This window comes from Neofelis nebulosa, chromosome 8, assembly GCF_028018385.1.
Source record: "Neofelis nebulosa isolate mNeoNeb1 chromosome 8, mNeoNeb1.pri, whole genome shotgun sequence".
NCBI lineage: Eukaryota > Metazoa > Chordata > Mammalia > Carnivora > Felidae > Neofelis > Neofelis nebulosa.
The window spans coordinates 87973763-87992374 of NC_080789.1; the positions used below are offsets into that span (position 1 = coordinate 87973763).

The window sequence follows — 18612 nt, forward strand, 5'->3', positions numbered from 1 at the left end:
GTGATTTGTAGGTTTTCTTCAGTTGGAGGTTCTTCCCGAAATCTGGAGAAATTCTTTCTGCTCCAGTTTCAATTATCTGCTTTAGTATAGTTAGTATAGACTCTGTCCCTAGAGAATCCTGCCACTACCCTTCTCTCCCCTCCTTCTATCTCCATCACAGTCGTTATGGCAACTAATTTAGAGTTTAGAGGAATCTCAGTATTATTAAGTAGAGGCAATGGTGCCCTTTTTCCTTTAGATCAAATGCTTCTTGATAATCCTCCATTCAGTTCTGGGTCTCTAAGTAGACCCCATGTTCTCTATCTCTGAAAAGTCTTGCCTCTGTTTGAAGATTAATGTTCTGAGAAGGAAGAGGCACCTTCCTTTTGTCACTGTTTCAGGATCTTGGAAGACCTACCATTTGAATGATTAGAGCAGGAAGCTGTTTAGGCAGGGAGTCTGTGGCTTTATTTACTCCAGCACAATGCTCAATGCATATTCAGTTACAATGCACTATGAACTCTGAATGACTGTCTCAGAAAATTCCTTGTGGTGAAGCTTAAGCCAGTTCCCTTGTAGTTTTAGTTCCAGAGTGATGGGGTGAGGAGATGGGGATAGATGGTGGTAGAGGAATCCAGTAGGAGATTCTGAGACAGGGAGCTGCTGGGGTGGGGGATGTTTCTAATCTTGTTTAAAGGACTGCTGAGTGGGCTCTTTAGCTGGATCTGGGACTTGCCCCAAAGCACCACAGGTTGGGCTCCATCTGGCTCCCCACACTCTCCTCCTGCCAACCAGGACTTCCTCCATAACCAGGACCCTGGAAAGCTTACTCTAATTTCACAACTTTCTGGCAACAAAGAGTCAAATAACGTCCCATTTAAGTCCTCAGTCCACCTCCTCACCCATGCAGGGCCTCCAGGATTCCAACTAATCCACATCCTTTACCCTGTTCCACCATTCCTCTCACCTGCCTTTGGAGGGCCCCGCCCCCCTGAGGGCCCGCCTCCCCGAGGACCCGCCTCCCCGAGGGCCCCCTGAGCTCCCACTCCAAGTCCTGACTCTGCTTGGCCAAGCTCCTTTTCTTTCCCTGGTTTTGCTTAAACTTTCTTCTCAGGTGTTATCCTCTGAGGAAGAAAAAGGCCATGGGTAAGTGATTTCTTGTGTTTATAGAATTGGCAAGAAAACTGAGACAGAACCAGAGTGGAAGAAACTGGGCTTGGAGTGCCGCTAGCTGTCAAAGCTCTGGGCAGTTTGAGCAGAGGGTATTTCATGGCTCCAGAGCTAGACTTTGGATTGGGGGGTGCAGGCCAAAGGCCCTGCAAGTTTGGTAAGAGCAGGTAGGATTTCTGGGTTATTCCCTGGCCCTACTCCTCCTTAGTCCTTCCCACCTCTTTCTTTGCTTTGCCCTCCTCCCTGGCCTTTCCTTTCTGACCTCGTGCAGAGCTTGCTTTATTCATCTTTGTCTTTCTCACAGGGCCCAGCACATAGTGTGCTTAGACATGTTTTTTGAATGAATGAAGATTCTTCTACCTGGCTTGGCTGCCTCCTTCATGTTTTGCCACACTTTCTCACTGGAGATTCTGAAAGTGTCTGTGTCATATCTTCTTAGGGAGGACATTGCTGTGGACTCTGCCGAATAGCAGGGCCAGTTTCATAAGGTGGTCCATCCACCATCAGAGAGAATTTGAGAGTCTTCTTCCTCCTTGCTTAAGAAATTAGATATCTATTTTTTACAGCTGCTGAAGGTATCTCCCTGCCTCTCTTATCTAATTTACAACAGTTGTGGTGGGGATTGATTATAGGTCAGGTCAGGCTGTAGGAGGAAGAGATTACCAAGTTCCCCTGGGGTGTGGCTGCCTAGTGGTCTTTAAGACACTGGGTCTCCAAGAGGCAGTTTGTTGTTATCTCAAGCATATTTGAAACTCTTTAATTTTAAAGGCCTCGGCAGTCTTAAAATGTTCTCCACCCTTCTCCCCTCCCAACTACCATGTACACTGTGGGATGTACCCCAACACCAGAAGCCCAAGACAGCACTTATCCATGCATGACATCTGTTTTATTGATTATATGTGGCAAATATTTATTTCTAGTTGTCTTTCTCTTGCCTTCCAGCAGTTCTTTTCAATGTTTCTCCATCATAATTTGATACATGTTATGTGTTTCCAGAAGGCAGTTACATTTTAACCTTAAAGAAAAATCATGTGGAAAAACCAGTTTCCTTCACAAAGTATATTCCAAATTGATAAAAGTTATTTTTATGGTACATTCTTTTGCTTTATGCTTGTCCTTTTTTTTTCTTGTATTATACAAACCACAAGGCCAACTGGAGACCAGAAAGAACTAGGGAAGAGGGATAAAGAGTTTCCCTTAATAAGTGGTTATAGAGGCTAGTTGTTATAGATTATGTTGCCAGAGCTGGGGTGAGGTAGATGGATATTTGTTCAGAAGTCATATTGATCTATATTTGGATACAAACTCAGGACTTTGAGGCGTTATACATCTTTTATATGACTCAGATGGTCTGGTGTCTTTCCTACAACAAAACAAAACAAAACAAAACAAAACAAAACAAAACTGACTTTCCAAGGGAAATGGTGAGTATGTGAGCAGCTACCTAGGGCAATGACAGGAACCAAGCCAAGTCTGGTGAGAGAATACAGACAGAAAGAGACATCCAAGTACTTACATGGAAGGACAGAAGGTTGCATTTAAAGATATGAATGAAGATAACCAGAGAGATAGCCGGCCTTTCTAAATCCCCTTGTGTGTAGCATATTACTTAGTGTGTACATGGTAGAACAAACCATGGGCTCTGACCACACAAAACTGCTAATCTAAAAGTGGATACAGAGTAGAGTGATATATAGGACCACTGGATGGTTTTCTAGATTCTGTGCTTACAAGGAAAGGAAGGATTTGGTTGGAAAAAAAAAGCTGTTTACAAGACTTGGAAAAAATGAGTGTAGATTAGTGCTCATTGCAAACAAAGACAAAGTGTTCATTGTAACTACATTACAGCTTTAGTTTGGAAAATAAGGTGGATAGGCAGATGTGTTTCCTTCTGCTGTTTATTCCTCAGGATTTTTTTGTATTATTTTTATATTCAGATAATCTTATTTAGTTAACATACCGTACAATATTGGTTTCAGGAGTAGAATTCAGTGATTTTTCCCTTACATATAACACCCAGTGCTCATCACAGCAAGTGCCCTCCTTAATACCCATCACCCTTCTAGCCCATCTCCCAACTACCTCCCTCCATCAACCCCCAGTTCTCTATCATTCTCTATCATTCTCTACCATTCTCTACCATTCTCTATCATTAAGAGTCTCTTGTGATGTTTTCCTCTCTCCTCTTCCACCCCATATGTTCATCTGTTTTTTCTTATATTCCACATATGAGTGAAATAATATGGTATTTGTCTTTCTCTGACTGACTTATTTCACTTAGCATAATACATTCTAGCTCCATCCACTTCATTTCAAATAGCAAGATGTCATTCTTTTTGATGGCTGTAATATTCCATTATACACACACACACACACACACACACACACACCACATCTTCGTTACTCATTCAACAGTGAGTGGACATTTGGGTTCTCTCCATAGATAAGCTATTGTTGATAATGCTGCTATATACATAGGGAGACATGTACCCCTTCGAATCTGTATTTTCATATCCGTTGGGTTAATACCTAATAGTGAAACTTCTAGATCATAGGGTACTTCTATTTTCAGTTTTCTGAGGAACCTCCATAGTGTTCTCCAAAGTGGCTGCACCAGTTAGCATTCCCACCAATAGTGCAAGAGGGCAAGAGGGTTCCCTTTTCTCTGCAGTCTTGCCAACACATACTGTTTCTTGTGTAGTTAATTTTAGCCATCCTGACAGGATGAGGTGGTGTAAGGTGCTCAACATCACTCATCACCAGGGAAATAAAAATCAAAACCACAGTGAGATTCCTGAGGACTTTTATTAGGTGTTCTGTGTTTATAGGATTCAGGGTTGAGAAAATGGAGTAGAGAATCATAAAAGTAACTGGAGAACACATTTATTTTCACTGTTGACATCAGTGTATCACATCATTTTCTCACTTTTCCCAGCTGTCTTTCTGATTCATGTTTGGGAAATCTCACTTTGATTCTCCCTGGTAGCCTATCTAGTTTTTGAAGACCTCTAGAAGCAGAAGCTCAGGCTTTTCTGATTCGTCAAGCTCATCATCTTGATAGGTGTGATAGAAATGTTAAGAATTTATAAAACTGGATTATGACTGAAACTAAACCTGTAAATGTGTCAGATCATGAATGAGGAGCATTGCATTTAACTCTGTCTTCTCTGCAGTTATCCCAGAGGGACTAAGAAATTTGCCTTGTTCACAACCATCCTGGAATGATACTAGATTATGTGGTGTCTATACAGCCTCTAGAGAAGCTCTGGCTATCTGCTTGTTTACCCAAATAATGGTGCAATGATACTAGAGTGGTATGTGCATGAAGCAGTGACTCCAAAGATGTTGTGGGAAAGAAGCAAAAATTTTTTATCCTTCTCTACCCTCTGTCTCCCCTGCTTCCCACACATACAAGTGTGTATTTTTTTAACATTTATAAATGGTTGGGCAGCCATTATCTTCAGATTGTTTATTGTTGAGAAATTGAATAACTCCTTGGACTTCTCATCTTGATGTAAAAGCTTTCATCCTTTTTGCCCAGAGGAAATGAGGTTATGAAAGTACTCTATGCCTCTCAGAAATGTGATTTCAGGCTTCCCTTTGGGGCCCTTTCTCTCTTTCCAGCTCTGATCATTTCAGACATTTTTTGACAGTCCTTCCTGAGGCATCTGGGGTTTGGGACTGGATTCATCTATTTAATTCTGCAAGGCTTGTGAGTACCTAATTTACATGGTTCCTGCCCCCTTTCTGAGAGTCTCTCTACACCTGTCTTTGGGGTTCTTAATTTTACCAGGTTCCAGAAAAAGCCCTCTTTATCTCCATGTCAGTTCTTGATTATCCATGATAATGGTGGGGATAACCTACAATAATGAATTGTACTAAAATGATTTTTGTTTGATTTTTAAGTGATGGGGTCCTGTCTAGAGATAATCCATAAGTGAACAGCTTCAGTGAAAGCAATCCATCATGTTACTCTCCCATGGGTGGCCGTATGGCATCTCTGCTTTGGTGTCTAGAGAGGGTGGCAGATGCAAGAATGCAGATAGTTCAGGGCTCATTGTGTTATCAGAAACTGCAGATCTATTGACAGCTCTGTGAGCTGTCTCCATGCCTTTGTTCAAATCCTGGAGAAGTCCTCTCCTTACTTTGAGAATCCAATATGTAGTTCACAGAACATGAAAATCAGTAGGCAACATGTGAAACTCACGTTTTCCTAGGGTTTCCATCACACCTAGAGTAACAGTCGAATTCCTCACAGTGACTCTCAGATCTTCCGTGAAGGATCTGGCTTCCTGCTTTCTCTTTGTCCTGATCCCTGACTGCTTTCCTCTCGCTCACTCTGTCCTGGCCCCACAGGGCTTGTTATTCCTCAAAAGTAGCCAAGTACCACTTCACACCCATTAGGATGGTTGCTATTAAAAACAAAACAAAACAAAAACAGAGGCTCACAAGTCTTGGTGAAGATGTAGAGAAGTGGGACACTTATACATTGCCTGTGGGAATGTAAAATGTTGTAGCTGCTGTGGAAAACAATATGATGATTTCTCGATTATGTATACAGTTACTGTATGATCCAGCAACCCAAATTCTTGGCATATATTGCAAGGAATTGAAAGCAGGGACTCAAAAAGACATTGTTACTCACAACAGCTAAAAGGTGAAAGAGCCCACATGCCCATCAGTGGATGGATGAATAAATAAGATGTGGGATATACAGGCAATGGAACACAATTCAGCCTTAAAAAAGAAGGACATTCTGACATATGCTATAACATGGGCTATAACCTTGAAGACTTTATGCTCAGTGAAATAGGCCAGTGACGAAAGGATAATATTGTATGATACCACTTATACAAGGCACATAGTATAGTCAAATTTATAGAGACAGAATGTAGAATGCCGGGTGCCAGGGGCTGCAGGGAGGGAAGAACTGAGAGTTATTGCTTATGGGTGCAGAGTTTCAGCTGAGGAAGATGAACAAGTTCTGGAGATGGATGGTGGTGACAGGTACACAACAGTGTGAAGGTGAGGCTGTCTTGGATCACCCATTTTAAAATAATAAAACCCACTAGAGAACATCCTAACCTTTTCTTGCTTTTCTTTCCTCTGCTGCATTGATTGAAAATCTTACACAATATATATTTATCTTATTTATTTATTTATTTATTTATTTATTTATTTATTTATTTATTTTTAATATGAAATTCTTGTCAAATTTGTTTCCATACAACACCCAGTGCTCATCCCAGCAGGTGCCCTCCTCAATGCCCATCACCCACCTTCCCCTCCCTCCCACCCCCTATCAACCCTCAGTTTATTCTCAGTTTTTAAGAGTCTCTTATGGTTTGGCCTCCTCCCTCTCTATCTTCTTTTTTTTCCTCCCTCTCCCCTATGGTCTTCTGTTAAGTTTCTCAGGATCCACATATGAGTGAAAACATATGGTATCCATCTTTCTCTGTATGACTTATTTATTGTTTGCTTCCTACTGAAGGAATGTAAGCAACTTGAGTGGAGGGATGTTTGCGTTTTTCTTTGCTTTATTTGCAGTGCTAAATAATTGGGGACCACTATATTTGAATAAATAAATGAAAGACTATGATTGGACACAGACTTCTAGATAAAGTACAAAGAGAGAGAGAAAATGGGAAGATTCCATTTTTCATTGGTTTCGTTAACCAACGGTTTTCATTGGTTTTGTTAACCAAGAGTCTTTTACCCTGGGATATGAGACTCAGCCCCAGTGTTCATGGTGGATTTTATTCTGTTTAGCTTTTCATATATATTCTGAATTGTTTCTGCTTTGGAAGTATTGGTTGTGCACATGCACCACACATTATTATTTAAAGCTCTTGCCCTGAACACAAAGCTTCTACTCTTGCATTCCTGACTGCCCTCTACCAGAGATGCAGGGCTGCTTGATTTAGGACTTTGTAACTCTGGGGAAGCTCAGCTATCCAAAAAGGCTTATACTGGTTTGTTTGGGAGCCACTGGTTGAGTTGGCTGGAGATTTTATTGTCTGGAAAACTTTTAAGGAGGCTGAGAGAATTTATATACTTTGGGATCAGGAAGGAGTTGTACTTGGATACAAAGGGATTGATATAAACTCTGGAGATGTTGTATTTAATGTCCATTTCTCTGAACTTTTTAGAGCTTGATTTAATTATTTAACAGCCTCAGTGCACTACTCTCAAGTCTTTTTCAAACTTCTAGCAAAGCAACTGGTATCCAAACTCTCTTTGAAGGTATTCAGGAGGAGCCACAAAGCCAACTTCCTGATTGGCAGAAGATTTAACACCCAACCCTGAGAACCAGTATAATTTGCTTACTTGGAAGAATGTTTTGAAAAGGAAACGTCCAGAGTGAGGGAAATAATCTTCTTAGAGACAGAGGAGTGAACACAATGGCCCCCAGGACAAAGGGGAGCGAGTGGTGCTGGTTGAGAAAGGAAGACACCCTTGCAACTTAAGTAGTGTACTGTTGGAATTGACAGAAATTCTTCTTCTTAGTTATTTGGGATAGAACTTTTGTTTTGGAGTTTAGAAGGAGCTCAGAGACTGAGAGTAATATGGGCAGGAGTAAGGAAAGAAAGGGGAGCTGAGGGCATTATAGAATCCATAAAAGCTGACTTCCTTTTCCCTGGATCTTCTCTGAATTTCTTTCAGCATCTCCTTTTGCTAAGCACCTCCTTTGGGAGAGACTGCTTCCTAATTAAACTTAGATTCACAGACCCAGGTCCCTCATTGGGAAATTTCCTCAGGGAATTCTCTTGAAATAGATGATGGTGCATGTTCTAGTGTCCTGTCTACACCTTGGTTTGGACCTTTCTTTCTTTGAAAAAGAAAAGTCCTACTTCCTGGAATTTTAAGGTATAGTAGTAAATAAATACATCTATATATTCATTTCCTCTGTCCTAAATGTCTCTTATAGTCGTTTGGCACACTTATGAGCAGATATTTTTCCTGGGTAGTGAGAGTTGGAGATGAGACTGTGGCATCCAGAAGGAGAAGGGATATGGATCCTGGCCCTGCCTCCTAGAAGCTTTTAGGAGAAGCTTTTAGCTTTTAGACTGTAAGGAATTTCAGTGACTCACACAAGGCACCATCAGACAGAAAGGGAAAATCAGTTTCAGCTGTGCATCAGGATGGGCTTTAAGTACTGGTGGGAAGAGGAGGAAAGTTGGAGATGGGCGTCAGTCAGGATGGCTTAGGCAAGGCTTCGTAGATGCAGAGGAAGGCTGTAGAATAGGGTTGAGAAGAGCTGGAGGGTCAATATGGACAGAAAAGAGTGAGGATGACCTCCATGGCAGGACAGGAAACTTTCCCAGTACCAAGTCTCATCCGACGAAGAGTAAGTCAGGATGTAAGGAGGTGATGAGCCTGAGGGTAGGGGGAGAATTACAGCAGGACTCTGACATTTAGGTCAGAGAGTCTGGACTGAATATAAACTGTTGGACTAATTGCGGATTATTTCACAGGGAAAGGGCATTTCTAAACATGGAGTTTGAGGGTAATGTTTCTCTCTGTGTTGTAATAAGTTGGGTTTGTGGTAGGCTGTCTTAGGATTCCCAATCCATGGGTTTGTTTTGTCTTCTATAAGTTTGGTTGTTCATTTGTTTGTTCTCCCTGCATATGTTGAAGTAAAATAGACATGATTATTTAATTCCCAGATGTTTTTTTTTTCCTGTGGGGTGCTTCTCTGGATCATCATACTTTGTCTTTATCCCACTTTCCCTCATCTTCAGTAAAGGTGGGAAGAACACAAGGGCGACCTTGCACAACAAAATTGAGGGAAACAGAAATGATCAAAAGCATTAGCCATCTCTAAACCTTCCGTTCAGATGGTCCTCTGGGATTTCTGCTCAGGGCCCATGGATGGACTTCAGAAGAGTGTAGAATATTATTTTGAGGTGACCAACCTCAGAGGGCTCTGTGATTCAACAAATGTGAAGAACCGCTGTCATGTCTTTGTGGGGAGGTAGTTGTCTGGATATGGTTCCTCAGAGGGAGTAAAGAGGTACAAGCATCCTTAGTGCCCAGTAAGAAGCCTTCAGAGACAAGGAGCTGAAGGAGAAAGAGGAATTGGGAAAAGGGAAATGGGTTCAGAGGGAACTGGTGGGAGGGGTGTCCCATCTTCCCTTGTTTTCCACCCTCTTTCTAGCGGGTAGTCTTTCTCTGTATTCTCTATGTCCTGATGATTATAGGATCCAGTTACCCTTCAATTAAAATCTATTGACTGCCTGCCATTTATCATGCCCTAAACCCTGTACTCTCACATTTTCTCATGCAATTTCTTTGTTAAACCTGTAGTGCAGAGTGGAGTCAACAGCTCCCTCAGTCATGAACTATTAGCCCCATTGCTTCCTGTCAGACCCCTTTACAAAATGTATTTTATTTTCCCCTTTCATTCCTATCTCTATTCTCATTTCCCCTCCTCACAGTGGGGGGTGGGGAGGGTACTTACTTTCCTGTATTTAATAAATGATCTTCCAGTCTATGCTCTACATGTGTATTTAGATACATCCATCCACTCAACAACTACAGTGCTGACTATGTGTGCATTCTTAATTCCACTAAGATTGTGCTTCAGGATGGTGGACCCAGTTAATTTCCCAAGAGCAGTACATTACAGTTTGTATCTTTTCATGGAATTATCATACTGATCCAATAAGGGAAGTAAAGTAAGGTTCCTTATGGATGAGGAAACTGAGGCTTAGAGATATTAAGCAAATTACCCTAGTTTATGTAGTCAAGCACAAGAGCCAGCGCTGATATCCAAAATCTCTCATATAATGTTCAACGCTTTTACCACTGTAGTACGCAGCACTGACTCTTCCAGAAATAAGATGAGGCATCTGCCTCATTATGTATTATTATTATTATTATTATTATTATTATTATTATTATATTTGAGCCTTAGATATTTGGATGCCTGGTCTAACTCAATAAGCCTAGGACCCCCAAGGGGTTAGCACCAGCATGTAAGAGGGTGTCTAATTAGAGTTCTTAGGGTTTCAAAGTGAATTATGGAATAAAACTGTTTTTATTGTTTCATGAGGACTAGCTAACAGGCTTGAGTTTTAGTGGGTGATTTTGAGGCTAGACATTTATAAAGACTAATTTTCAAAGTTTGGGGACTGTGGATCAGATTTGAATATTAAGTATTAGGTAGAATATATTAAGTACATATTATATGCTAGTTACTGAGCAAAGTACTTTACAGGCATCATTTCACTAAATCCTGACAAAAACTCTATGAGGTATTTACTTTTACTCCCATTTGACTGTTGTGAAAACTAACACACTGAGAGGTGAGTTAATTTGTCCACAGTCACTCAACTATGAGGTTGATTTTTGACTTGAACCTGAACCATCTACCTGCAGAGCCTTACTCTTGACTACTAAACTGTGCTGCCTTCCTGTGAAGGAAGCTTTACAATATCTTTGCTTTGAAATTGATGATAATTTCTTGTCATTTGGGGTGGTTTAGAGCAGTCATGGGAAGTACATTGCTAGTTGGACAAGAATTCCAGAAGGAGAGGTTATGAAGTTTGAAAGTGTCCCCCAGTTGTCTTCATTATGCCTCCCTGTGTCCCATGAAGTGAGACCTCTGCCTTAGGACATCCTACCTAGATTTTAAGGCCTGAGTATGATGCCTTCAAAAAAGTGGGGATTCTCTAATTGGGCATGGGTGGTTCATTGCATATAACCCAAGGCAACCTGATAGTTTCAAGACAAGTGTCCTCAAAAGGAAACAATTCTTTATCACCCTGTGTGAATCATACTTGCCAGGCATTATCTGTGGTCAAAGTTTTATTACAGTTGGTTTTTCTTCCACACTTTACATTTTGCTTGCCTTCTACAGGGAAGATGATACCATTTATATATTTACGTTAGCTGGGTTTATAAAGATTGCTTGGCTACAAAGTGTATACTCAAAATCAAGTAGATAAGAATATTTGATTATGTGCTCTTTCAGATTTCTCTTCTCTGTTTATACAATTGTTCAACAAATATTTTTTGTGCACCTAACTCACAGTCTAATGGAGGAGACTGGCAGCTGACCTAAAATGTCGATATATTAGAATAAATAGCACATGGGGTAAGCCGGGTGCTAGGAGACTCATAAGGGTAAGGGCAGCATAAGTGTCAAGGGAAACTTCCTAGGGAAGCACCTTCTGAGCTGGGAACTGAAAGAGAAGTGGGGGTTAGCTATAGGAAGAAAACAAGGGGGCATTAGAGGCAAGGGGATGGGGTCAGTGTAGAATTTCATGGCTGAATGCAGGAACTGGGCAGGAGATGAGGTTGGAGGAATCAGTAACAGGTAAGACTATGAAGGAAGGGCATTGGTGAACCACAAGAGGTTTGGAAGCCTGGGGGTGGGTGGAGACACATCAATCACATTCATTGTGCAGAAAGTTCCATGGGTTAATTGACCTTCCTTATTGGTCAGATGTGTTTGTTGGTACATCATAACATTGGAACTGGTAAATGGCAAATAAGGAATCTAGATGGATTCGTAGATGGAAGTCCAACCAATACCAAGCATACCTTCTGATAATGTATAAAAAATATTTTTCAATTTTGACTTGATTATTCTGTCTTTACAAACCTCTGACAACATTTGCTAAAAATTCTCTCAAAATCAAAGCCTGAGTAGAGAGGAAAGTGAGGGCTGCATGACTTTGTGTTCTCTGTTTTCCACTACTTTTCTGGGGCATTGCTGTGAATTGTTCATCCAAAACTTATTCTCCTTGAGGAGGGGCCATTTGAATAGCAGCAGGGGAGGAGGCAAAAAGAAGAACCACATGTGGTGTACATTAATTAAGAAAATATATTTAGTATAGTCAGACAATGGTTTGTGGGAGTTAAAAATAACTCCTTGTGAAAAATTACTGAGGAGTTACAGTTAGTGTTTTAATACAAGCTCACAGAGCAGGGCAGATTCCAAGGCTGCTGAAAACTGACATCACAGATGGTGCAGGGTGTTTATAGAGCACAGTGAGGCCACTGAGGAGACCATCTGCAGAAATGAGCTCACCTTCTCTCCTAGAAGCCAGAGAGGGAGGAGACAGAGGGAATTGTTTTGGTTGTGAGCTATGAGCTAGGTGACTTATTTCTTTTCTCTCTACCCCTCATACTCTCTTAACTGTGGACATAAAACATGTGGTAAATTTTTGTTTGGTTGTTTTGGGTGAGGTTTATTGAATGTCAGAATTCACAAAATGGCCTTTCTGTCTCTTCTCCCTTTCATGGACCCTTGGTTGGCTGCTTCATCCATTTCTCCAGTGTTTTCTCACCAGACAGCATGTTTCTCTCTTTCATACTGGTGTTTATGAAGGCCCTGCCCCTTTCTCCCCCTTCATGTCTTCTCACAGCACCCCATGTGGGCCTAAGTGGGTAAAGAAAAGGGTTGGAGTGTATATTTTTTGCCATCAGTACAGCTAAATGAATGATACAGAATGAGGAGAAAGGGGGCCATAGTGACGTCTGACATTGGCTAGCTGATTTGGAGGCTAAGGGTTTTAAGATTGGGGGACCAATATTTGTATTTTAAATTCAGATGGTATTTAAAATATGGTTCTATAACTGCAATGAGGCCCTCTCGTCTGTGAATTAATGTGTCATAACTCATGTTCAAGTACCACACAAACATCCATGGTGTGAATTATTACACAATAAATTCAAACCCTGTTGTGTCTTACAGCTTAATTAGTACATGAAGCTACATGAGTTAGTTGAATCCATGTGAGATTACGTCATATGGTGTGTAAAAATGGAAATGTTGGGAAGTATTTTGCAGTTTTTCAGGGGAGAAAGCACGGTTGACTTTTCTATGATGTCTTTAGTGTCAGTTTCTATATTTGTGCTCAACAAGTGATGTTGGACTTCTGAGCTTTTGTTGCCTGGTTGAACACAATTGTTCAATATGAATTTATTGTTTATTTAGGCATTATGGAGGGATGACAGACACCAGAAGAAATACAAAACAGCATCTTTGAAGCCTGACCAATGGACTGTGGCAGCCCCAAGTCAACTTAGCTTAATTCAGCCTCACCAAACATGATCCCAGACTGATCCCAGACTACATGGGCTTGATACAGCTGTCTGATCCTAGAATCTTCTTCAATTCCAGCTAGAATGCTGTATCAGATACTTCGCAGATTTTTTCAAAAGCTGGTACGCAAAAATATGCCAACAGAGCATGGGATTCAAGTTAACATCCACCTGAGCACTCTGGATTTAGTTGCCCTCGGTGTGGGCCGCACAGTGGGTATAGGTGTGTATGTCCTGGCTGGTGAGGTGGCTAGCAGTCAAGCAGGGCCATCCATTGTGATCTGCTTTTTGGTGGCTGGCCTAACTTCTGTGTTGGCTGGGCTGTGCTATGCAGAGATTAGTGCCCGTACCCAGGTTCCCCATTCTGGCTCTGCATATCTCTACAGCTTTGTCACTATAGGTGAACTCTGGGCTTTCCTCAGTGGCTGGAACCTCATCCTCTCCTTTGTTGCTGATACAGCCATTGTGGCCTGTGCCTGGACCTTAGTTTTTGCCAACCTGTTTGGGAACCAGATCGCTCAGACCCTTAATGAGAACATCTCACCTCATGTTCCCCAAGTACTTGCAGAATATCTAGGCTTCATTGTTGTGGGCCTAATGTTGTTGCTCATCGAATTGCAGACTCTGCCATTTCATACATTTTTCCTGGTTGCCAAAGTGATTACATTGGTGAAACTTTTGGTTCTTGGTTTTTTCATCATCTCTGGCTTCATTAAGGGAGACCTGCAAAACTGGAAGCTCACAGAAGACGACTATGTAAAAGCTGGACTCAATGACACCTCAAGCTTGGGCCCTCTGGGCTCTGGAGGATTTGTGCCATTTGGCTTTGAGGGGATTCTCCATGGAACAGCTACCTGTTTCTATGCATTTATAGGTTTCAGCATCATTCTTACAACAGTCAAGAAAGAGCAGAATTCTCAGTGTTCCATCCCCATGGGCATTATGATTTCACTGTTCATCTGCTTTGTGCTGTATTTTGGTGTCTCCTCAGCACTTACGCTTATGGTGCCTTACTATCAGCTTCAACGTGGGAGCACCTTGCCTGAGGCATTTTTCCTTATTGGCTGGGCACCTGCATACTATGTTGTAGCTTTTGGATTTTTCTGTAGTCTTTCTGCCAGCCTTTTGAGCTTTATGTTCCCCATTCGTCGGTTGATACACATGATGGCAAAAGATGGCCTCCTGTTCCCTGTCCTTGCTAGAGTGCGTACTGGCTCATACTCCCGCATCATGGCTTCTGTGATATTTAGTATTATTGCAGCAAACATGGCATTCTTCTTGGAACTCACTGATCTTGTGGACCTCAGGTCACTTGAGTCTCTGCTAGCTTACTCCCTGGTTGCTCTTTGTGTTCTCATCCTTCGATATCAGCAGAGTGAAGGAAATGAACCAATGGTTCAGGAGGAGAGTGGACTGGCAGCAGAAAGGCTAACTCTACAAGGACTACTTTTTCCAGGCAGCTCCTCCCCAACTCCACTCTCTGGCCGGGTTGTCCGTGTTTGCTCCTCACTGCTTGCTCTGCTGCTAATTCTTCTTTGCTTGGTGCTGGCCCAGTGGCCAATTCTGCTTTCTGGAGACCCAGTGTGGATTTCAGTGGTTGTGCTGCTCCTGGTGCTCATCACTGGGCTTACTGGGGTCATCTGGAGACAGCCTCAGAGCTCCAGTTCCCTTCACTTTAAGGTCCCTGCTCTGCCTCTTGTCCCACTACTGAGCATCTTCATGAATGTTTACCTTATGATGCAGATGACAGCTGCCACCTGGGCCCGATTTGGTGTCTGGATGCTGATTGGGTTTGCTATCTATTTCAGCTATGGGATCCAGCACAGCCTGGTCTATTAACCCCACCTAAGTTAAGGCCAAAATCGTAGACCTTGAACTCAGCAGTGCCAGTACATATTCTGTTTGATAAAATAACACCTGAATGCAGTCTGGTCCCTTTGCATAATAGTAGAGAGTATTTTTGAGCACATAGAAAGTTAGGTCTCCCATGGGATGCTGATATGGGGGAACACTAATAGAGCTCTGTATTTATTGTGGAATGAAGGATGTGGCTTTGCTTTCTTCTTTATTATTTCTTACTTGTATATTTGTTAATTATGTCTATAGTTGTTTACTGCCTTTTAAAAAAATATTTAAAAAACTAGGGGTGCCTGGGTCTCTCAGTCAGTTAAGCATCCAACTTTGATTCAGGTCATAATCTCACAGTCCGTGAGTCTGAGCCCCATGTCAGATCTGTGCTGACAGCTCAGAGCCTGGAGCCTGCTTCAGATTCTGTGTCTCCCTCTCTCTCTGAACATACCTTACTTGTGCATGCTGTCTCTCTCTCTCAAAAATAAATAAATATTAAAAAATTCTTAAATTATTTTCATTTTATTTGGTTAAATATTCAGTAGCTGGGGGAGGGGACCTGGTTGGCTCAGAGCATGCAACTTTTGATCTTGCAGTGGTGAGATTGAGCTCTTCATTGAGTATAGGGATTACTTTAAAACACATCCAGTAGTATAATTACTTGATTGTATGGTATGTATTTTAATTTTTTGAGGAAGCTCCATACTGCTTTCCATAGTAGCTGTACCAATTTACATTCCCACCAACAATGCGTGAGGGTTCCTTTTTCTCAATTTCCTCAACAACACTAGTTATTTTGTATTTTTTATTTTATCCATTCTTACAGGTGTAAAGATATATCTCACAGTGCTTTTAATTTACATTTTCCTGATGATTAGTGATGCTAGTACCTATTCTTATGTCTTTGGCCATCTATTCCTTCTTTGGAAAAATTCAATTCATGTCCTATGCTGAACTATTTTTTTAATTTGGATTTCTTACTTGGATTATTTGTTTTTTTGGTGTTGAGTTATATAAGATATTTATGTATTTTATATTAAACTTTTTTTTGGATCTATCATTTGGAAATATCTTCTCCCATTCAGTAGGTTGCCTTTTTGGTTTGTTTATGGTTTCCATTTCTGTTGCAAAAGCTTTTTAGTTTCATTAATTTGAAAAGATATATGCAACCCTACGTTTATTGCAGCATTATATACCAAAACCAGGAAATGAATGCAACCAAAGTATCCAAGTATCTATTGATATATGAATGGATCAAGAAGATGTGAGATACACACACACACACACACACACACACACACACACACACAATGGAATATTACTCACCCAATACACACAGTGGAATATTACTTGGCCACTAAAAGGAATGGAATCTTGCCATTTTTAATAACATGGATGAACCTACAAAGTATAATGCTAAATAAAATAAGTCAGTCAGAGAAACAAATACCATATGTTTTCACTCTATGTGGAATTTAAGAAATAAAACAAACTTTAAGGAAAACAACACATAAAAAAATAAAAAAAATCCACTCCAGACTCCTAAATACAGGAAAAAAAAAATACTGGTGGTTGCCAAAGGGGAGGTAAGCAGGGGAATAGGTGAAATAGATAAAAGGAATTAAGAGCACACTTGTCTTTTTTTTAAATTTTTTAAATGTTTTTATTTATTTTTGCGACAGAGAGAGACAGAGCATGAGCAGGGGAGGGGCAGAGAGAGAGGGAGACACAGAATTGGAAGCAGGCTTCAGGCTCTGAGCTGTCAGCACAGAGCCCGATGCGGGGCTCTAACCCACAGACTGTGAGATCATGACCTGAGCCGAAGTCGGATGCTTAACTGACTGAGTCACCCAGGCGCCCCAAGAGCATGCTTGTCTTGATTACACTGAGAAATGTGTGGAATTGTTGAAACATTATATAGTAGACATGGAGCATATAATAACCCTGTATATTAGAAATAAAATACCTAGAAAAAAACTGAAATAAAAAAGATGAAATGGCCTCTGACATTAATGAGGCTATATTTTATTTTATTTATTTTAATTATTATTATTTTTTAAATTTACATCCCAGTTAGTTAGCATATGCTGCAACAATAATTTCAGGAGTAGATTCCATAGTGCCCCTTACCCATTTAGCCCATCCTACCTCCCACAAACCCTCCAGTAACCCTCTGATTGTTCTCCATTTTTATGAGTCTCATGTTTTGTCCCCCTCCGTGTTTTTATATTATTTTTGTTTCCCTTCCCTTATATTAATCTGTTTTGTCTCTTAAAGTCATCATATGAGAAGCCATATAATATTTGTCTTTCTCTGACTAATTTAACTTAGCATAATACCCTCCAGTTCCATCCATGTACCTGAAAATGGCAAGATTTCATTCTTTTTGATTGCTGAGTAATAATCCATTGTATATATACACCACATCTTCTTTATCCATTCATCCATCGATGGACATTTGGGCTCCTTCCATACTTTGGCTATTGTTGATAGTGCTGCTATAAACATTGGGGTGCATGTGTTCCTTTGAAACAGCACACCTGGATCCCGTGGATAAATAACTAGTAGTTCAATTGTTGGGTCCTAGGGTAGTTCTATTTTTAGTTTTTTTGAAGAACCTCCATACTGTTTTCCTGAGTGGCTTCATCAGCTTGCATTGCCACCAACAATGCAAAAGAGATCCTCTTTCTCCGCATCCTCACCAACATCCGTCATCGCCTGAGTTGTTAATGTTAGACATTCTGACAGGTGTCAGGTGGTATCTCATTGTGGTTTTGATTTGAATTTCCTGATGATGAGTGAAATTGAGCATTTTTTCATGTCGGTTGGCCATCTGAATGTCTTCTTTGGAGAAGTGTCTATTCATGTCTTTTGCCCATTTTTTCACTGGATTATTTGTTTTTTGGGTGTTGAGTTGGATAAATTCTTTATAGATTTTGGATACTAACCTTTTATCTCATATGTCATTTGCAAATCTTCTCCCATTCCGTTGGTTGCCTTTTACTTTTGCTGATTGTTTCTTTCACTGTGCAGAAGCTTTTTATTTTGATGAGGTCCTAGTTGTTCATTTTTGCTTTTGTTTCCCTTGCCTTTGGAGATGTGTTGAGTAAGAAGTTGCTTCGGCCAAGATTAAAGAGGTTTTTGCCTGCTTTCTGCTCGAGGATTTTGATGGCTTCCTGTCTTACATTGAGGTCTTTCATCCATTTTGAGTTTATTGTGTATGGTGTAAGAGTTTATTTCATCCATTTTGAGTTCATTGTGTATGGTGTAAGAAAGTGGTCCAGGTTCATTCTTCTTCATGTCTTTGTCCAGTTTTCCCAGCACCACTTGCTAAGGAGACTATTTTTATTCCATAGGATATTCTTTCCTGCTTTGCAAGGATTAGTTGGCCATACATTTGTGGGTCCATTTCTGGGTTCTCTATTCTGTTCCATTGATCTGAGTGTGTTCTTGTGCCAGTACCATACTGTCTTCATGATTACAGCTTTGTAGTATAGTTTGAAGTCTGGGATTGTGATGCCTCCTGCTTTGGTTTTCTTTTTCAAGATTGCTTTGGCTATT

The 18612-nt window shown here is 40.8% G+C and overlaps 3 protein-coding genes across 3 annotated transcripts in view; all 3 read left to right on the forward strand.

Annotated features, from left to right (window-relative positions):
• Positions 1–1030: 1030 nt before the first annotated feature.
• Positions 1031–18612, forward strand: part of LOC131519898 (cationic amino acid transporter 3-like) — a 96968-nt gene continuing 79386 nt past the window's right edge. The window contains exon 1 of the mRNA XM_058743465.1: positions 1031–1125. The gene's annotated coding sequence lies outside the window, so the exon portion shown is untranslated. The remainder of the gene's footprint in view (positions 1126–18612) is intronic.
• LOC131519899 (cationic amino acid transporter 3-like) overlaps positions 1707–18612 on the forward strand; it is a 224937-nt gene continuing 208031 nt past the window's right edge. Inside the window, exon 1 of the mRNA XM_058743467.1 lies at positions 1707–1724. The gene's annotated coding sequence lies outside the window, so the exon portion shown is untranslated. The remainder of the gene's footprint in view (positions 1725–18612) is intronic.
• LOC131519900 (cationic amino acid transporter 3-like) lies at positions 13057–15540 on the forward strand. The gene has a single exon (XM_058743468.1). It carries the CDS (start codon positions 13288–13290, stop codon positions 15040–15042), a length of 1755 nt encoding a protein of 584 aa, XP_058599451.1. The 5' UTR covers positions 13057–13287; the 3' UTR covers positions 15043–15540.